Source organism: Ictalurus punctatus, chromosome 4 (genome assembly GCF_001660625.3).
Source record: "Ictalurus punctatus breed USDA103 chromosome 4, Coco_2.0, whole genome shotgun sequence".
Lineage (NCBI taxonomy): Eukaryota > Metazoa > Chordata > Actinopteri > Siluriformes > Ictaluridae > Ictalurus > Ictalurus punctatus.
In genome coordinates this window covers 16,882,501-16,896,985 of record NC_071284.1, presented here as the reverse complement: position 1 = coordinate 16,896,985, position 14,485 = coordinate 16,882,501, and the positions used below count along the sequence as shown (strand labels likewise).

The following is a 14,485-nucleotide window of genomic DNA, read 5'->3' as shown; positions in this document are numbered from 1 at the left end:
GTGAAGAAAAGAATTTCACTGTGCATATGTATATGTGACAAATAAAGACTCATTATTACTATCAATTATCACTATCAATTAATACATAAAATGTTTGAATATTTGGTTTAATTTTGATCGATTCACACCATACAGGTACTATAACTTAAGTGAACATGGGCAAAATGTGTGCGGTAGAATGACATCGTGGTAATGTGGCTGTTGCAGAACACCCGCAACTGGGGTTCAATCAAACTGAAAATATATGATCAAATCATATTTGATGTACGAAAACAAATTGTTAATGTAACTCAATTCAACCACGTGGGACCGAATTAAATTCAATGAGCTTTTTTTTTCTCGCTGTGTGGACTTTTGTGTTCACTTTAAACCAGTTTTTTTTTTTTTTTTTTTATAGTGAAACTTTAAATCTAAGAAAAGAAAGAAAGTTTCCATTGACCAGAAAGGAGAAGATGGAATTCATTCAACGCTACTTTGAGGAAGGACATTAATATGCACACACAACTTGGCTTCCTACACTGTAATAAAAGGTCATTAAATCAACGCTCACTAGTGAGCTGAGGCTCAAACTCCGGTTGCTGGCATACTACACCATGGATTTTACTGCTGCGCTAAGCTAGCACATACATTTCATCCATGTTAATTTAAATACTATCGTTATTGTAACTGTACTGCATGACTCAATCAGACTCACTTTACACCATTCAATCTTGTAATTAGAAACTTTTTCAAATAAAAAAATTAGGTTTAATCAACTTTTAATGGGAAACATTATGTAAACCATACGTAATTTTTTTCAAATCTATCCGACCACATATTACATTTATTTTCAGGCACGACGATGTTTAATGTGCTCTGCTGCTTGTTGCAAAACAATTCTGTGAGAGGGTCACAGGTCCGCTGGCCATGCACAAACAGATCTTGGGCTTCAGTAAATGAAACAGCAGAGTTTAGTTGTTATACACTATGTCCTGGCAAAACTACTGTATCTACTAGCAAGCTGTGTTTGTTCAAATGAAACATGACTGCCTCCTACTGGTCTTGTCTTTCCTGCACCTGCAGCATACGTGTGATACTGTGCAATACCGCATGAAATCCCTTTCCTTTAACGCACATTTTCAATGGCCACATCTGTAGAGTTCAACTTGTTCCGGGATGTTGCTCATTTTGATGACTGTGTTAGCTTATTCTAGTAATATTATAACTAGTAAACCAATGTGAGTTAATGAAGTGATAGCATAAACTAAGACAGTTAACACAAAATTTCATACCAATTTTTTAATTAACTGTATGACCTAGCTAACACTTGAAGTAGCTTGGTAAGGTTAGCCAGTCAGTCCTTTTTAAACATACTCCACTAACAAACGGAGCACAAAAGAGTGCACTTCTCTATTCAGAATATACTGCAGGGATCAGAGTGATTGGCCCTACACTCAATTTTTGTTGCAGTCGAGCAAAATCCTGGTGTTTCTTGAGTGAAGTGTCCGGAAATGTAGAGGAGGACGAGTAGCTGCGGGTCAGCTCCCGGACTCTGGTCACCTTCAAACAGATTGCAAATGACACCCTGATGGTGATGCTCACTTACAGAGAGAGGAGCTACAACTGGGATTTTGCTCGACTGCAACAAAAAGTGAGTTTATTATTGTTTTGCTTTAAATGTGGTAAGGTGCTAATCTAAGCTAAATGTAATGTTATGGCAGGGGGTGTTGCAAATTAATTCATAGGCAAAGATGTTGGCCAATCATAGCAGTGGGTGGTTACATTGAAGTTTTAAAGGTAAAGGACACAAAACCCAAATGTTTCAGTCAGAGGGTCAGAGACCGGGTGGAGAAGGGTCATAAATTACTAAATTTAGTTTTTTGTGCAAAAAAATTCACTAATAAAATTACACCTCAGAGAAGATTAAAAAAAAAAAAAAGTCATGACCCCTTTAAAAACAAATACTGTTTCTGTCCCTTTGCCGTGGCTATGTTCCTAAATCTTTTTAACTAACTGGCATAGGCCAATTTCTAAATTCCCCATTTTCTCTATGATGCTGTTAAAGTTATAGCTCAGCAGTTAACCTCATAATTCAATTCAATTCAATTTTTATTTGTATAGCGCTTTTTACAATAGACATTGTCTCAAAGCAGCTTTACAGAAATATCAACATGGTATACAGATATTAAAGGTGTGAATTTATCCCAACTGAGCAAGCCACTGAGTGGTGACGGTGGCAAGGAAAAACTCCCTAAGATGTTTTAAGAGGACGAAACCTTGAGAGGAACCCGACTCAGAAGGGAACCCATCCTCATCTGGGTAACAACAGATATTGTGAAAAAGTTCATTATGGATTTATATGAAGTCTGTATGGCGTTAAGAGCAGCCGTAGTCCCAGCAGTCTGGAATTAAAGAAGATTTGAGCTCCATCCAGAGGCAGAAAGGATCTGGATCTCTAGTATCTCCATAAATTCGTGTGGGGCTCGGCGAAAGGAGAGAGGGAGAAAAAAGATAATTATGACTGCGAAGTAGTAGAACAGAATCTAGTCAGGGTAGGCTTGAGTAAACAAATACGTTTTAAGCTTAGACTTAAACACTGAGACTGTGTCTGAGTCCCGAACACTAATAGGAAGACTGTTCCATAACTGTGGGGCTCTATAAGAGAAAGCTCTTCCCCCTGCTGTAGCCTTCACTATTCGAGGTACCGTCAGATAGCCTGCATCTTTTGATCTAAGTAGGCGTGGCGGATCATATAAAACCAAAAGGTCGCTTAGATATTGTGGCGCGAGACCATTTAGTGCTTTATAGGTTAATAAGAGTATTTTATAATTAATGCGAGATTTTACTGGGAGCCAATGCAGTATTGATAATATCGGTGTGATATGGTCGTATCTTCTAGTTCTAGTTAGGACTCTAGCAGCTGCATTCTGGACTAATTGGAGCTTATTTATATTCCTACTGGAACATCCAGACAGTATGGCATTACAGTAATCTAATCTAGAGGTGACGAATGCATGAACTAGTATTTCCGCATCATGTAGTGACTATGTTTCTTATTTTAGAAATATTTCTGAGATGAAAGAAGGCTATCCGAGTAATATTATCTACATGAGCATCAAATGATAGGCTGGAGTCAATAATCACTCCAAGGTCTTTAACTGCTGCACATGATGAAACAGAAAGACCATCCAGAGTAACCATGTGATCAGAAAGAATACTTCTAGCTACACGTGGGCCTAATAAAAGTATTTCTGTTTTATCAGAATTAAGTAGAAGGAAGTTAATTAACATCCAATGTCTAATGTCCTTTACACAATCCGCAACTTTACTAAGCTTCTGTCTGTCCTCTGGCTTCGCTGAAACATACAACTGTGTATCATCAGCATAACAGTGGAAGCTAATTCCATGATTACGAATAATTTGACCTAGGGGTAGCATATATAAAGTAAAGAGCAGTGGGCCTAAAACAGAACCCTGTGGAACTCCAAAAGTAACCTCAGTACGCATGGAGAATTCACCATTTACATCTACGAACTGATAACGATCGGTCAGATAAGACTTGAGCCAGGAGAGGACTGTTCCCTTAATACCAACAACATTTTCTAATCTATCAAGTAGAATAGTGTGATCTATAGTATCAAAAGCTGCACTAAGGTCGAGTAACACAAGCAGCGAGACACAACCCTGATCGTAAGTCAGTAGAAGGTCATTTACTACTTTAACTAACGCTGTCTCTGTGCTATGATGAGGTCTAAATCCTGACTGATACATTTCATGAATGTTATTCCTAAGTACGAGCATAACTGCTTTGCTACAACCTTTTCTAAAATCTTAGAGATGAAGGGGAGATTTGATATTGGTCTATAGTTGGACAATTGAGACGGGTCAAGATCAGGTTTTTTAATCAAGGGTTTAATAACTGCTAATTTAAGTGATTTAGGTACATAGCCAGTGCTTAGGGAAGAATTGATTATATTTAGAAGTGGTTCAATTACTCCTGGACCAATCTGTTTAAACAAACATGTAGGTACGGGATCTAGTATGCAAGTTGATGAATTGGCTGAAGAGATTAATGTAGCTAGTTCGGTCTCTCTAAGCGGAGCAAAACACTCTAAACATTGATCTGATATTGCTACATTGTCATGTAATGGGTTTGTTACAGTACTGTCCAGTTTTAATTTAATGGCCTGTATTTCACGTCTAATATTTTCAACCTTATCATTGAAAAATTTCATGAAATCTTCACTGCTATGTAATGATTGAGTGTTTCTCTCTGTAGTGGTTTTATTCCCAGTTAATTTTGCTACTGTGTTGAAAAGGAATCTAGAATTGTTTTTGTTGTCTCCTATTAAGGTGGAGAAATAGATTTTTCTAGCATCGCCAAGAGATTTCCTATATTTCAGTAGGCTCTCCTTCCATGCTGTTTGAAATATCACCAGTTTGGTTTGACGCCATTTACGTTCTAATTGTCGAGTTGTCTGTTTTAAGGTTCGCGTTTGATCGTTATACCAGGGTGCTAATTTTTTTTCTCTAATTATTTTCCTTTTGAGTGGAGCCACTCTATCTAGCGTGTAGCGGAGTGTTGACTCCAAGCTTTCAGTCGCCTGATCGAGTTCTGTGTGATCAGACGGTGATCCAAATCTAATTGATGTTTCTGCGAGGTTATTTATGAAGCTCGGTGCAGTAGCTGATGTGTAGGTACGTTTTACGCGGTAGCGAGACGAGGTGGAAATATTATGATCAATACGTATTATGAACGAGATAAGATAATGGTCTGAGACAACTTCAGACTGCGGAAAAATGATATTTTCTATACTTAGTCCGTATGTTAGTATGAGGTCAAGAGTGTGACCACCATTATGAGTAGGCCCGATTACGTTCTGATTAATCCCTACTGAATCTAAGATGGACACAACCGCTATTCTTAGAGGGTCTTCCAGGTTATCAAAATGAATATTAAAGTCTCCGACGATTAATGCTTTATCTACAGACACAACCAGGTTTGAGACAAAGTCTGCAAATTCACTAAGAAATTCAGTATATGGCCCTGGGGGTCTGTAAATAATAATTAGAGGAATTGACTTATTTTTTGTGGCTACATAACTTATACTGGTATAAAGAATTTCAAAATAATTAAATTTATGCTTAGGTTTTTGTGTGACGACTAGATTTTTACTATGGATGAGTCCAACACCTCCTCCTCTACCAGTTGAACAAGGCTGATGTACATAACTGTATCCAGGAGGACTGGCTTCATTTAATGCTATGTACTCGTTTGGTTTAATCCAAGTTTCTGTTAAACACCTTAAATTACATTCCTGATCAGTAATGATGTCGTTAACAATAAGAGCCTTAGACGCAAGAGATCTAATGTTTAATAGTCCTAGCCTCAGATCAAAAGTGCTGGCTGTGCATTCAATATGATTTAATTTTATGTTAATTAGGTTACGAAGATAGACTTTCCGAGATTTTCTATATATTTGTATAGCTCGGGGAACAGACACAGTCTCTATAGTATGTATTACCTTTGCCGGATTTTTAGTTGAACATTGATTATACTGAATGTTGTTATTATTGGAAGATGTACTTACGGTAGGCAGTCACTTGGAGTGTAGCGCCTTGGAAATGTTGTCTGAAAGCAGATCCGCTCCAAGGCTGCTGGGGTGCAGGCCATCAGGACGAAACAACCTAGGACGCTCCCAGAACAGATTCCAGTTATTGACAAACACCAGATTCTGCTCATTACACCAAGAGACTAACCAATCATTTAATGCTAGAAGTCTACTGAACTTTTCTGCTCCACGTCTGTATGTGGGAAGAGGTCCAGAGACGATGATCTTCGCGGTGGGTGATCTGCCTCGTACCGTCTCGATCAGGCTGGAGAAGTCCCTCTTCAGAACCTCCGTCTGCCGCAGCCTGGTGTCGTTCGTCCCCGCGTGCAGCACAACCGCTCCAATGCGCTCGTCCTTCTTCAGGATCCCGGATACCTGCGCAGCGACATCAAGGACACAAGCACCAGAAAAACAGTGTGTGCACACCTTACCTTTAGATGAGGCTACACGGACGTTCCGCACAATGGAGTCCCCGACGATCACAGCGTTGGGTCTGGTCTGGCGGAGAGGGGCGAAGCGGTTCCTGGTTGGAATCTCGAACACCGGAGGTGGAGAGGGTCCAGCCCGCGCCTTTCGCTGCTGGTTCACCCAAGGCCCGAGGTGTGTTGGCGCCGGCGTGACGGAGACCACGGCTGGGAAAGTCCTAGGTGCACGGTCCCTGCACAGAGAAACACACGGCGTAGAGGGGCTGGGAGTGGAAATACCACGCTGTGTGCTTACCTTGGATATGTGGGCAGAGGCACAAGATGTTTCCAGCGCAGTTTGTCGCTCCAGCAGCTGGGCCTGCTTGTCGAGTAGGCCGCGGATCTGCTTCTCCACATCCTCCAGTTCCAGCCGCACCATGTGAAGCTCAAGCGAGTCCTCATCTGCACTCAAAACCGGAGAGACAGCAGACATATTTGTTTTTTTTTGTTTTTTAAACAGAACAGCGGTAAGTGAGAAATGTGAAACGTAAACAAGGCTAGCGGTAGGTGATGCTAGCGGGCTACGGGCTACAAGCTAGTCGCGGATGTTTTGTAAAAAAAAAACAAAAAACAAAATACAGATCAAATTTGCGACAGTGCAACGTTACGATTGTTTTATCTAAAGTGGTGTCAGTTATATTTGTATAACGTAAGGTAAATAATTTTAAAGTATAGAGATTAGAAGAAATTAATGTAATAGCGTTAGCTCGAAGGGTGCTGCTTCCTCAGTGACACTTCAGGTTGCCAGATACTCCAAATGACATGCGTGTGATCTTTTCCTGCTTCCAACGCATCAACGTCAAGCATAACTGATTAGAAATCACGTACATGAAAAAGTGAAAAATTATTCACAAAAAGCTCGACTAAACAAATGTCTTCGGCCTGGACTTAAACACCTGAGACTGTGTCTGAGTCCCGACCACTAATTGGAAGGCTGTTCCATAACTGTGGGGCATTGTAAGAGAAAGCTCTTCCACTAGCTGTAGCCTTCATTATTTGAGGTACCAACAAATAGCCTGCACCTTTTGATTGAAGTAAGCATGGCGGATCATAAAAGACCAAATGTTCGCTCAAGTACTGTGGCGCAAGACCATTCATTTATAGGTCAATAGTGATATTTTATAATCAATGCAAAATTTTACTGGGAGCCAGTGCAGTGTGTTTAAGATCGGGGTGATGTGGTCATACCTTCTGGTTCTAGTAAGGACTCTCGCAGCTGCGAGACATTAATGGCTGTGTGTTGAGTTATTTTGAGGGCACAGCAAATTTACACTGTTATACAAGCTGTGCACTCACTACTTTACATTGTAGCAAAGTGTCATTCCTTCAGTGTTGTCACATGAAAAGATGTCAAATATTTACAAAAATATGACGGGTGTACTCACTTCTGTGAGATACTCTCTGTGTGTGTGTGTGTGTGTGTGTGTGTGTATATATATATATATATATATATATATATATATATATATATATATATATATATATATATATATATATATATATATATATATATATGAATGTATGTGTATATTAGGGATGTCACGAGAACCGATACTTCGGTACCAACATTCTTAAAACGTGACGGGACTTGTTTTTCTGCAGTAGCGTTAGCAACATTTGTAACAAAAGTACCGAGTTGCGATTCTTCCGCACCTGAAGGGGGCATATACATGCAAGTGTTTTAGTTGGTCCACAAGTGGTGAAGAAGAGGAGGAACGCCTACAAGCACACGGGAAAAACTACAGAAGTTTAGCTTAGCTTAACAAGTTTAGCTCCACCCTGACTCGTTGAGAGGAAAGCTAGTATCGGTTTCCGGTGTGCAACCAATGCTATCGTTCATTTCAAACAAAGCGAGGAAACACCTGGAATTTGGCGAAGCACCTGAAAGGCGGTCCTATATTACATTTGTTTGAGGCAGCTGGCATTGTAGCCTTGAAACCAGCTAACGTAATGCTCCATGTTAGTGATGCTAGTGTTAGTAATAGCCAGTTATTTGTTAAAGATGCTAACTCATTACAGTGTTATAAACTACCTCCTAATGGGCCACCATGGGCCACCATCGCCATTCAGCCCGTGTCCTGTCAGCAAAATGTAGCCTAATGTCACTAATAATTATTCAAACGTTCATGCTTTTAATAAATCGTTTTGACCTGCCACCATATCAGTGAATTTAAACTTGCATTCAGAGTATAAGGTGTGTGTGTGTGTGTGTGTGTGTGTATAGGAGTGCACCTCCGGAGCCTCATTGTCAGACAGTGTTTGATAACTAAAAATACCCTCTCCCCCCCTTGCCAGTATCAGCCAGAGGAGGATGTCTTCCAGGAGAGTTTTTTTATTTTATTTTTATGCCACACCATGGTATCGGCTTTGGTATCGTGTACTTTTGGTTGTCACCATTGTTTTAACCTTCTGTTAATTCACAAAAATTCACAAACGTACTCTGCTCTCATGGATATCAAACAATTGCAAGCACAACACAGGTTTATAAAAAAAAAAAAAATCTTTGTTAAATATATGTGTGGCACAATTATTGGCACCTTTTTATCAATACTTTGTGCTACCTCCCTTTGCCAAGATAACAGCTCTGAGTCTTCTCCTATAGTGCCTGATGAGGTTGGAGAATACATGGCAAGGGATCGGAGACCATTCCTCCATACAAAATCTCCAGATCCTTCAAATTTCGAGGTCCACACTGGTGGACTCTCCTCTACAGTTCACCCCACAGGTTTTCTGTGGTGTCCAAGTCACGGGACTGGGATGGCCGTGGCAGGAACTTGATTTTGTGGTTCATTGTCCTGCCGGAAGATCCATCCACAGCCCATTTTAAGCTTTCTGGCAGAGTCAGTCAGATGTTCATTTAATATCTGTTGATATTTGGTATAGTCCATGATGCCATTTATCCTTACACAATGTCCAGGTCCTCTGCAGTAAAATAGTCCCAAAACATTAAAGAGCCACCACAATATTTAACTGTGGGCATGAGGTACTTTTCCATGTGGCTACCTCTCTGTGTGCGCCAAACCCACTTCTGGTGCTTATTGCCAAAAAGCTCTATTTTGGTTTCATCTGACCATAGAACTGTAGACGCTTGAGTTTTTGGATGAGAGTTTTTCTTGAAACCCTTCCAAACAACTTGTGGTCACATTGTAGTTTTGGAGACTTTCTGACCCCAAGACGCAACTAACTTCTGCAGTTCTCCAGCTGTAATATTGGAGATTTTTTCGACCACTTGAACCATCCTCTTCACAGTGCAATGAGACAATATAGACACACATCCTCTTCCAGGTTTATTCATAACATTTCCAGTTGACTAGAGCTTCTTAATTATTGCCCTGATCTTGGAAATGGTATTTCTTATAGCCACTTCCCATTTTGTGAAGCTCAGCATCCTTTTGCCACACATTACAGCTATATTCCTTGGTTTTACCCATTTTGATGAATGCCTAAGGAAATTTGTCCTATGTGTTACCTCATATTTATACCCCTGTGAAGCAGGAAGTCATGGTCACACAGATGTGCTAAAAATATCAACTTTCTATGGGAATATACTTCAAATATATTTTTCTCATTTGAATTCAGAGGGGTGCCAATAATTGTGCCACATGTATATTTAACAAAGTTTTTTTTTGATAAACCTGTGTTTGCAATTGTTTTATATCCATGAGAGCAGTGAATTTTTTTTTAATAACAATTTTTCATGGTCTTCTTTGCTCGTATTTACCAAGGGTGCCAGTATTACTGGAGGGCATTGTACCTGCATGTTTTTGGACAGTGAGAGATAACCTGATAACATATAAAACTGGGAGAACACACAGTCAGGTCCATAAGTATTTGGACAGTGACACTTTTTTTTTTTGTGATTTTTGCCTCTGTAGACTCCCACAATGATTTGAAATGAAGCAATCAAGATGTGATTGACATAGAGACTTTCAGCTTCAAGTGTTTTAACAACAAAAATTGCATTAACCATTTAGGAAGTACATCCATTTTTTCAGTGTCACTCCATTTTCACAGGGTTAAATATAATTGGATTAGCCAACATAATCATAAATATTAGGATTACTTTTAATATGTGGATGCAAATACTTTGCAATCAATGAAATCTGAAACCCATGGACATCATCAAGTGCTAAGTTTCCTCCCTTAAGAGGCCTTTACTTTAGCCACCTTCAGTTGCTGCTTGTTTGTGGGTCTTTCTGTCTTCAGTTTAGTCTTCAGTAAGTGAATAGCATGCTCAATTGGGTTGAGGTCATATGACATTTAAGAACATTTTAATTTCTTTGCCTTAAGAAGCTCTTGGGTTGGTTTCAAAGTATGTTTTGTGTCATTAAACATCTGTACTGTGAAGTGCCATTCTATCAGTTTTGCAACATTTGACTGAATCTGAGCAAAAATTATCTCTCTATATGCTTCAGAACTCATTCTCCTACTTCTATCAGCAGTCACATCAATAAACACCAGTAACCCAGTTCCACTGGTAGCCATACATGCCCATGCCTTAACACTTTCTCCACCATGTTCGACAGATGATGTGGTATGCTTTGGATCATGAGCCCTTCCTTTCCTTCCCCATACTTCTCTTCCCATCTTTCTGGTACAAGTTAATCTTGCATCAGAACTGGGCAGGCTTTTAATTAGAGTTTTTTTTAGCAAGTCTAATCTGGTCTTTTTGTTCTTGAGTTACCAGTCGTTTGCATCTTGAGGTAAACCATCTGTATTTACATTCATGAAGGCGTCTCTTGATTCTAGTCTTTAACAATATGCCTACCTCCTTGAGACTGTTCTTGACTCGGCTAGATGTTGTGAAGAGGTTTTTCTTCAACAAGGAATGAATTATGCGATCATCCACTTTATTTGTCTTCCATGGTCTTCTAGTCCTTTTGGTATTACTGAGGTGTTCCTTCTTTTTAGGAATGTAACAAAGTGTTGAATTGGCCACTCCTAATATTTCTTCCATCTCCTGTTAGGTCTGTTATGTTTTTTCTGCCCAATTATGGCCTGCTTCACTTGCATCGACACCTATTTGGACTGCATGTTCAGAGTGCCCATGAACAGCTACCAAATGCAAATTCAACGCTTGGAATCATCTCCAAACCTTTTATCTACTTATCAGTTGTCCAGTTACTTTTGAGCCTGTTAAAATAAATCAATAAATGGCTGTAATTCTTAAACTACTCGAATTAAATCTGAAAGTCTACACTTCAGTCACATCTTGATTGCTTCATTTTAAATCCATTGTGGTGGTGTACAGAGGTAAAGTTATAAAAAAAAAAAAAAATGTCACTGTCCAAATACTTATGGGCCTGACTGTACAAAACTGCATACAGACAGTAATCCAAGCTCATAATCAAACTGTAGGCCCTTGTACTGTGAGTAATGTCTCTGGGTGCAATTGTCTGTAAAATGATATTAGTGTTCACTACTATGCTAATGACAGACACCAGTTTAATTAAGTTGAGGAATGTGTAAAGGCCATTGGACCGTGGATGCTGAGTAACTTTCGTGTGCAGCAGTGGAAGACTTTGGTTTGATTATTGATTTTGTGTGATCTCTCTCTCTCTCTCACTGTCGTGCTGTACTCCTGTTCTTAGATGTGATGCTGTTGCTATACCCTGACACACTTCTACTGCTGTGGATTCTTTTGCCCTCTGGAGCTACTTGGATAAGCCTGATGCTCCCATTCTGCTTGGAGTTTTCTCTCTCACCTTCTGTTGCTGTGAACTGTTGTAAAACCATTAAGACTAACCTGGGTTTATATTCCACATTCAAGACAAATGTAGTTCTATTTCACCTTTACCCATCTACAGTACAGCTTTATACTGGAATAATTAAAAATCCTCTCTTCAGTGTCATCTGAGGGAGTTCTTCTTCACCACTGACTCCTCTGGTTTGCTCTTTCAGGATTTAAATCTATAGCCAGATCTCTGTAAAACTGCTTTGTAACAATGTCTATTGTTAAAAGCAATATCCAAATAATAAATAAAACCTTATTATAAGATAAATAAAAATTTAAAGAATATATATGGTCCCCTCTGAAAGTATTGGAACAGCAAGGCCAATTCTTTTGTTTTTGCTATACACTGAAGACATTTGGGTTTGAGAGCAAAAGATGAATATTTACTTTAACACTCTGTTCCTATAATTTTGCTCATCTAGAAGGCCTAAGTTGTTTTCACACATCTACATGTAAACCCAAATGTCTTAAGTGTAACGCAAAAACAAAAGAGTTGGCCTTGCCATTGCAATACTTTCTGAGAGGACTGTATGTAATAGTTCTTGCCAAGTTTTTTTACATTCTGAGTTCCTCTTATAAATGACAGTATGTTTCTCATGCCTGTCAAGGGTTTTATATGTGTGCTTTATATGTTTTCAGAGCCAGAAAAGGTGGTATTGGTGGTATGTTTGGAGTGCTGAAAGGTCTGGTTGGCTCAAAGACCCTGATTCGGCCAGATATGGAGCCTGTTTTGGAGAAGATGAAAGACCACCTAATTGGTATGCCAACTGTCCTTCACTTAAAAACACATTATTCTCCAAACCATGATGTAATTATATGTGCATCAGTTCTACCACTGTCTCCTCATTTGAGTTTCTCATTAGGGATGTTCTCACACCAAAGAACATCATGATATACACTCACTGAGCACTTTATTATAAACACCTGCACACCTACTCATTCGTGCAGTTATCTATTCAGCCAATCGTGTGGCAGCAGTGCAATGCATAAAATCTTGCAGATTGCCAGTAATGGGGGAAAAAATGTGATCTGTGATTTTGACCATGGTATGTCTGTTGTTGCCAGACAGGCTGATTTGAGTGTTTCTGTGACTGCTGATCTCCTGGGATTTTCATGCACAATGGTCTCTAGAGTTTACTCTGAATGGTGCAATAAAGAGTTATCATCCAGCAAGTGGCACTTCTCCAGACAGAGACACCATGTTGATGAGAGGGGTAAATGTAGAATGGTGGGACTGGTTCAAGCAGACAGAAAGGTTACAATAACTCTGTACAATTGTGGTGAGCAGAAAAGCATCTCTGAATGCACAGCATGTCTAACCTTGAGGCAGATGGGCTACAACAGCAGAAGACCACGTTGGGTTCCATTTCTGTCAGCCAAGATCAGATAGAGGCTACAGTGGCCACAGGCTCCCCAAATTGAAGACTGGAAAAATATAGCCTGGTCTGATGAATCTCCATTCTGATGAGGCACATAGATGATAGGGTCAGAATTTAGCACCAACAGCATGAATCCATGGACCCAGCCTGTTTTGTGCCAACAGTCCATGCTGAGAATTTGCATCCATTCATGGCCACAATTTACCCCTATTGTACTTTGTAACAGCATGATAATGCACCATATCACTAGGCAAAAAGTTGTCTCAAACTGGTTTCATGAACATGACAATGAGTTCAGTGTTCTTCAGTGGCCTTCCCAGCCAACAGAACTGAATCCAATAGAACAACTTTGGTATGTGGTAGAAGGGCAGATTTTCAGCCTGTGAAAACTGCAGGAATTGTATGAAGCAATCATGTCAACATGGACCAGAATCTCAAAAGAATGTTTCCAACTTCTTGTGGAATCAATGCCATTAATAATTGTTTTGAGAGTAAGGGAGGCCCTACCCAGTATTATTATGGTGTTCCTAATAAGGTGTTCAGTAAGTGTATGCATGTCAAAAGAAGGGTCAACATTTCTCCTGAAACTTTTTTTATTCACTTTTGTGTTAGACTGCACTTATTCTATCATATGATGCATTATTTTTGATGAAAATGTGTGTTTAATGCAGTTTATTTTAGTGACAATCATGTGGTCTTGTTTTGAAGCTAAGAATGTAGCGGCTGATATTGCCTCACAACTTTGTGATTCTGTGGCCAGGAAACTGGAAGGGAAAGTCATGGGAACTTTCACCAGTGAGTATGCTTGCTGAACAGATGGTACAAATTATTTTTTTCCTTTTAACAGTAGGCTTTAACACTTAAATGAGCAGAGTTGTTCAGCTGTTCTCTCTCTCTGTGTGTGTGTGTGTGTGTGTGTGTGTGTGTGTGTGTGTGTGTGTGTGTGTGTGTGTGTGTGTGTGTGTGTGTGTGTGTGTGTGTGTGTGTGCATGAGCTAAGTGACTGTTCTATTTCTGTTCTGTTTCTATTTTCCTCATTTCTTACTTGATTTACCTAGAATAGGTTTAGAACGCATTTGATAAGCAGTGCTATTGTGCTGACTTTGTCAGATGATGAGGATGAATTTTGATAGATTCTCAGATTTGGCAAGTCGACATGGGTCAACCCGACAAGTATATGCCAGACCCTTTAATTTCTGTTGAAGATTTAGATGCATTGCACGTTCTGAACTGCCTTTCTGCTCAACACAGTTGTAATGAGGGGTTATTTTAATTACCATAGCCTTCCTGTCAGCTCCTATCAGCCTGGCCATTGGCC

The 14,485-nt window shown here is 39.6% G+C and overlaps 1 protein-coding gene across 3 annotated transcripts in view; it reads left to right on the top strand.

Annotated features, from left to right (window-relative positions):
• srpra (SRP receptor subunit alpha) overlaps nucleotides 1-14,485 on the top strand; it is a 115,518-nt gene that overhangs the window by 62,641 nt on the left and 38,392 nt on the right. For 2 of the 3 annotated variants that reach the window (XM_053678008.1, XM_053678007.1), the window contains exons 8-9: nucleotides 12,429-12,547; nucleotides 13,877-13,963. In XM_053678008.1, coding sequence (XP_053533983.1) covers nucleotides 12,429-12,547; nucleotides 13,877-13,963 — 206 coding nt within the window. The remainder of the gene's footprint in view (nucleotides 1-12,428; nucleotides 12,548-13,876; nucleotides 13,964-14,485) is intronic. The other variant, XM_053678009.1, reaches the window with a different exon arrangement.